Here is a 7,168-nt window from a genome sequence, read left to right as displayed (position 1 = left end):
AACGCGAGCGGGAACGGGAAAGAGAACGCGAGCGGGAACGAGAACGGGAGAAGGATAAGAAGAGAGACCGAGAAGAAGATGAAGAAGATGCTTATGAACGCCGAAAACTAGAGAGGAAACTGCGGGAAAAAGAAGCTGCATATCAAGAGGTAGGTTGGGATTTTTAAGGTTCCTTAAAGAAGAACTTGTTTCTGAGGGGTTATAATAAGTCTTCTGTTATAAAATAAGTCATTCCTTCTCCCTCTACTTTTCCTAAATATATTTTTAATCCTTTGACTAGATGAATTGGGGCAGAATATGTAAGTCACTGTCAGAACAACTTTGGACTTCTTATTCTGGTGTTTTAAATTACAAATAAATAATTTGCTTAATTTTAATGCAGTTGGTTTTAAACAATAAACCAAACTAACTTTAAAGTAGTAACACTGTTCTTAATGTTCTTGAGATTGGAGTGTATGGTTTTTTCTTCTGTTGTAGCGTCTTAAAAACTGGGAAATCAGAGAACGGAAGAAAAGTCGAGAATATGAAAAAGAGGCTGAAAGGGAAGAAGAAAGAAGAAGGGAAATGGTAAGGCTTACAGTTTTACTTGTAACTTTCCCCCTTTGTTCTTTGCGTCCCATTTTGAGTGGAACATTCTACTGCTATCTTTATGGATAGTGATAGAAGTCTCATTTTGTACTAGCGCCATGTATGTTTTTATTAAATAAAAAAAGAGGTGGTAGAATTGAAACAGAAGATGTCTAATAAGCGGGAATACTGCTGAGAGTCTGGAAAACAAAGCCTGGTGGCTTAGTCTTGTGAAGGCAAAATAATGAGTAGTAGGCACTGCAAAATACTGTGGTTTGGTCATCATGCACTGTTACATCTGTAACCTCTATTTGTGCCAGGTTTGTAGCAAAACCTACTACATGTTCTGCATCATGCAGGTGGAACTAGACCAGTCTCTTTACTTCCAATGTACTCATCTGCCTGAACCTTCTATAATATACAATAAAATATTCTATAATACATCTAAGCACTTTGTAAATTTCTGTCTTTTGTTCATTAGTTGTGAAATTATCAGTTATCAATGTAATGCTTGGAAGTTTTGTCTGAAAAGACACCTTTGGAAGATAGATACTTCTGTAATCTCATAGTTTTGTGCTAAAGCATAAAGAAGTTATTTTAAATTATGGTGGTGTTATTTCACTTCATAATTCTCCCAGAGAAGGAGAGAGGGTATGAGAGAGTTCTAAGCAGGAGGTGGATTGAGAATTGCTTCAAAGCAAAATAGGCAGAGAAGACATAGGGAAGAGAAAGGAGGGAAAAAAAAAAAAAAAAAAGGAAAAAAGAAAAAAAAATTAGAAGATACATTGTTTTACATGGAATCTAACTTTTCCCCCATAATGCATCAGAGGCAAAAAAAAAGTTTGACTCAAGGCTATTTTCTGTTCATGATCCTCCTGAATGCTATCTGTGGATGGCAGTTGTAGAGAGCAGTGTTAAATTTTGTGCTGAATTTACAGCCATAACTGTAATCTGTTTCTTGAAGTCATTAACGTAGAAATACCTTACTGGTCATTTAAAGATATTGCTTAGAATGTCCTAATTTATATTCTCCTTAAAGAAATGCTTTATTTTTATTCTTTTTCATTTTATGAGGCGGGGGGGGAATATCTCCTCTCTATACGCCATTCAGTTTTAGGCCTGTGCATTAATACAGTGCCACATGGTTTGGATTAGTGTAACACAGTAGAAGAGTGCTTATCCTAGAAGTATCCATTAGATTTGTTTCTGTGCATAACTAAGTCTTTTTTAAAAAGCATGGCTCTTGAAACAAAACAGTACTGATAAAATACATGTAAGCTGCCACGTTAAAATATTCAATACCAGACTTACAGATTTGAAGAACAGGCACTTTGATCCTCTTTTATGAGGTAAGAAAAAAAAGGGGTGTGTGTATATGTTTAAAACCCCTTTGATATGCTAATAACAGAACAGTAGTCCACAAATCAGAGGCACGATCCCAGTGGACCTAATGTATGTACTATCTGCTATTGAACATATAATAGCAAGTAGACAGATCCCTGGAAGAGGATGCAATTCCAAAACCTTCCCATTTTCTGTCTGAAAAACTCTGTGTTTTTAGTTTGAAGCATAGTAGATATTTATTAATATTATTAGTAAGTTAACTTAATTTTAAACTCTTGGAAAGGAAAGCAGAAATCCTTTTATAACATTACTTATGTTTCAATTTCTTGCAGGCAAAAGAAGCCAAACGGTTAAAAGAATTCTTAGAAGATTATGATGATGACAGAGATGATCCAAAATACTACAGGTATGTCTTTGTATTGATTCCTAACAATAAAATCTTCATTGTTCATTTTAACACAGTTGTGGGGTTTGTTGGCAGAGGCTTATAGAGTTTGTATTTGTGTGGTTATGTGGCAATTCAAGGGTCATATAGTTATGTATATTATTTCTGTGTCACTTGATAAAGTGCCAGAAGGAAAAGAGAAACTCCTTACTGTTACTTTTTAATGCTTAGGGGTAGCTGCTCTGTCTTATCACTTGTGAGTGAGGCAGAGCAGAGGTCAGCGTAATGCCAAAATAAGGTGGTTGGGGCAGAGAGAAGGGATCAAGCATGCCTCTAAAACAATTCACTACAAGCGAGCTGTAAATTGTACAAAGAACAAGCTTGTTGACTCTGTAAAGGATGGGGCAGATCCTTCAGCATGGAACTAACTAAAATTTATATCAAACTAATTTAGCAGAACTGGTTCTTGTCAAGTAAAAACCTATAAAGTAATAGGATTCTTTTTCCAAGATCATCAGTGGTGACATTCTCTATATCTGTTTAATGTGATGGGGTAATTTTTGTACAGTAGTGCAGGGAACTGGTATCTTAGAATCCTCTAAAATACAAAAATAGAGGACACCAGATGCTCTTATGAATCTTAATTTCATTTAGTGGAAGATACATCTGTATCAGGTATTTCTTGTGTTGTGATACAAGGTTCTCATTGGAATGTTCTTTGAAGTACAAAATCTGTATCTTTTGTAGGGGTAGTGCTCTTCAGAAGAGGCTACGAGACAGGGAGAAAGAGATGGAAGCAGATGAACGGGATAGGAAAAGGGAAAAGGAAGAATTAGAAGAAATTAGGCAGCGCCTTCTGGCAGAAGGACACCCAGATCCAGATGCAGAACTCCAGAGGGTAAGTAGCTGTTGGTCTGACAGGAAGAAAAGAGCCCTTGGTATTCTGGTGGTATTGAGCAAAATTGTGTAAGAGATCTGATAGTTAATACTTGCTCGGTTCACTTTTTCTTAAAAACAAGTACAGAGAAGCAGTAAGAACACTGGAAACAAAAAATAACTTTCCAGATCTGTGTTTGGATGGACTTAGAAAAAAAATTTGGATTAATCAGTATTTCTGATTATAATGGCAGTGGTTGCATGTATTTGTTCTTGACTAACAGAGACTTCTTTAGGAAAGAGGCTCTTTAGATTCTTTTCAAACAGTGCTGGTTTTGAGAAGGCTTCTTTTTTGCTAATTGTCTGTTTCATTGTAGATGGAGCAGGAGGCTGAGCGGCGTAGGCAGCCACAAATAAAACAAGAGCCAGAGTCTGAGGAGGAAGAGGAAGAAAAGGCAGAAAAAGAGGAAAAAAGAGAAGAGCCAGAGGAAGAGGAGGAGGAACCTGAACAAAAGCCCTGCCTTAAACCAACTTTACGACCCATTAGTTCTGCCCCCTCTGTTTCTTCTGCCAGTGGAAATGCAACCCCTAACACACCTGGCGATGAATCTCCCTGTGGCATTATTATCCCTCATGAAAATTCACCTGATCAACAGCAGCCAGAGGAGCATCGGCCCAAAATAGGACTTAGCCTCAAACTAGGCAAGTTTACACTTTATTTTAATGTTCCACATGGGATCAGAATGAAAAAAATACCAAGCTGAGTAGCCACACAGTTTCCCAAATACATTGTATGTTTTGACATACTTTATCAAGTTTTTATTATCCAAATGCTGTGCTTGATTTCTCCTATCCAGAAGGTACCTTTTATAGATCTCTTTTCTTCCAAAATCTGGAGGGAAGAGAGGGAGGGAAGTTTTGGCATCCTCGAGGCTTAATTTTTAAGGAATGCTCTGAGCCAGGGTTAGTTATTTCCACATGCTTTTTCAGCTTAATAGATCTCTAAATGTTTCTTTTAGAACTGATTGATGTAAGTATGTGTTAGATTTAAGCCCTAGATATTCTCTTTATTCAGAAAGACCTTTTTAAAAGAAGAAAACTAAAAATTAGATTATTTTTTTCTTCCTCTTGGAGTAGCACAATGAATTGATGACAATCACAAATAGAACATGAGTGTAGAGTTCCTTAGTAGTTTAGCAATTTCCTGTTGTTTTTAGAAAAAATTATTCTGAACAGCAGAATAAGGATATTTGTATGCCAGAAGGTTTGTGCATTTATTAGTTATTATTTAGATTAAATTATACATGGGGCTGCAGTTTGAGCTCATGCTGTGTCACATCTTAAATGAGAAGAGTGTATGGTATTAGGCTGATTAATGCTTTTCCTACAGCTAGATTAATTGCAACCTTTTGCTTCTGTGCTTTTCTGCCTCTGCTAAGGTTTGAGCTTATGTTATAGCCCACCCTCAGTGAGGGTGCTAATTAGTTTCAGGGCAGAGAAGGAAGACCCCATTTTTCAAAAATCTCAAACTCAGTTTGAGATCTTTACCTCTTTTGCCATTTTTATAACAGAGTTTGAGAGATAAAATGCTGATGTTGGGCATTCACAGACATTTATATAACAAACTGATATTCCTCAAGAAATGCATGAAGAGCAAACTATCTTCAGTTGCAGTTTATGAATGTGTTTTTGTCTTTTGGGTGGTAGGTGCCTGCAATAGTCCTAATCAGCCCAATGCTGTAAAAAGGAAGAAGCTTGCTGTGGATAGTGTTTTCAATAAATTTGATGATGAAGACAGTGATGATGTGCCCCGGAAAAGGAAACTGGTCCCCCTGGATTATGGAGAAGAAGATAAAAGCAATATCAAAGGCAGTGTCAATACGGAAGAAAAACGCAAACATATTAAGAGTCTCATTGAGAAGATTCCCACAGCAAAACCAGAGCTCTTTGCTTATCCTCTTGACTGGTCAATTGTGGATTCAGTAAGTTGATTTCTTTTAACAATTCGCAAAAAAGCATATTTTTTCCAATCAAACCTTAGAATCAAATAGAAAACCGATGTTCCTGATGCTCCAATCCACTGGAGCCCCATTATCACATGGAATCAAACTTGAGTACTGTATTTCTTGTCCATATATAATACTTATTCTGAAGTATGCCTGCTTATTTCTGTTTGGTTTCCTGAATTGTTGCTACAAATAGCCTAGTAGTTTTATGGAAGGGGGAGAAAAAAAGGTCCTGTAGAAACATGTTTGAATGACTGTCAGGAATACTTGCAGATGCCAAATTGCTAGGGGTTATCTCATTGAAGCAAAATGTATCTTTTGCTTCAGTCTTCTAGCTGCCTATTTGGTAGTATTGTTTCAAGACAGTAAAGTTTATGGAAATCATGGGGTTTGTGGTTTGTTTTTTTTTTTTTTTCTTTTCTTTTTCCAGACACTAATGGAACGTCGAATTAGACCATGGATCAACAAGAAAATAATAGAATATATTGGTGAAGAGGAAGCCACGCTAGTTGACTTTGTTTGTTCTAAGGTTAGTATCTTCCACTTCCTTTGTGAAATCTGGGTTTTGCTCCCTATTTAAGCTGCAGTGATGACTGCAGTAATTTTATTTGCAGGCAGTCTGTTCTTAGCTTCTCTGTAATCTGATATTGGTCAGCAGAGACAATTGGTGTACTTGGAATCGATATGTACCCTAATGTTTTACAAGTTACCTCTTTTGATGCTTATGCACAATATGTGCCTGCTAGATGCTCTCTGTTATCTGTAAGATAAACATATGGAACTGGATTGAAGAAATGAACAGTTGACAAGAGCAGCTGTTCTAACTGGTAGTTTTATCATTAGATTTCAGAGTTAATATCTCATTGGCCATTAACATTTGGACATTTGATGCCGTTGTAGTAAGCAAATACTAAGTTTTTAGAGTTGACATTACAAGTCATTCTGCTACACCTTTTAGCTGTTGGATGACTTGTTTAGTTTAAACTGTGTAGCTTCTTCCATCAAATTACAAACTAAATTCTAATAACTTGCCTTTAAATCTGTCATGGCAACTCTATGGTTTTTCATCAATAGGGAATTTCAAAAACTCTTTTCAGCTTTCATGGTACTCGCATTCATAATGGCTTGTCTCGGTTTATCTTCTAGGGCTACTTACTGTCTGAGAGGCAAAGCAAGTGATAATTTTGTGGCACAGGTGGTTAGTAGAAAGTGAAAAGCAGAAGTTGAATATTTGCCAAGCTTAAATTATATACATATATAAAATATACATATAAAAAGCGATTTTCTAGTATTGAAATACAACTTGGTTCTGAAAAAAAAAAATTTGAAACAGGCAGATGGAAAATTCAGTTATGAAGAGTGATATAGGGAGAATTTTGCCTTTGTCTTTCATTAGGAAATTCATTGTTGAAGGAAGGGGAGATTATTCCTTAAATTAAGAGAGCTTAATTAGAGATGCAAGAATAGCCAGCAAATACAGGACCTGTTGAATCTCTGGAGCTTCCTGGAACTTGATCCTCAGTAACTAGCCATAAATTAGCACTCAGTATAATGGAATCTGATGTGGTTTAATACTAATTTTTGCCCTGGCTGAACTAATTAACTGGAAATAATTTTTGCATGTGCAAAGCATTCAAAGTCCTTGAGAAGTAACTGGGTTTTGTCCAAAGATGTTTATATGGCTTACTTTGAGTTTTCAGTCTAAAACTATGTGTTTCTTTCAGGTTATGGCTCACAGCTCACCACAGAGCATACTGGATGATGTTGCCATGGTAAGCAGAAATTGTGTACCTTCTACATTGTAATGAAGCTAATAGTCAATTGCACGAAATAGTAGGAGTCCATGAAAGAAATATTTGGTCTTCCTAGAGCGTGCACAGAAAGCATGCATTGGATATGAAACCTGTTTTGATTAAACATCATGCCAGCACAGGCATGATTTTGCAGTTACAGCATCTAGGTAGAAATCACTGATCCCTGTTCAGAATTT

General features: G+C 36.4%; 1 protein-coding gene across 1 annotated transcript in view; it reads left to right on the top strand.

Annotated features, from left to right (window-relative positions):
* The window catches only part of RBM25 (RNA binding motif protein 25), a 32,775-nt gene that overhangs the window by 23,952 nt on the left and 1,655 nt on the right, over window positions 1–7,168 (top strand). Inside the window, 8 exon segments of the mRNA XM_009645551.2 lie at window positions 1–149; window positions 478–567; window positions 2,244–2,317; window positions 3,044–3,194; window positions 3,550–3,874; window positions 4,880–5,154; window positions 5,609–5,707; window positions 6,903–6,950. The exon segment at window positions 1–149 is cut by the window's left edge and continues 35 nt beyond it. Coding sequence (XP_009643846.1) covers window positions 1–149; window positions 478–567; window positions 2,244–2,317; window positions 3,044–3,194; window positions 3,550–3,874; window positions 4,880–5,154; window positions 5,609–5,707; window positions 6,903–6,950 — 1,211 coding nt within the window.

Source organism: Egretta garzetta, unplaced genomic scaffold (genome assembly GCF_000687185.1).
Source record: "Egretta garzetta isolate BGI_Z169 unplaced genomic scaffold, ASM68718v1 scaffold828, whole genome shotgun sequence".
In the NCBI taxonomy this organism is placed as follows: Eukaryota; Metazoa; Chordata; class Aves; order Pelecaniformes; family Ardeidae; genus Egretta; species Egretta garzetta.
This window is presented reverse-complemented; position numbering and strand designations above follow the sequence as displayed.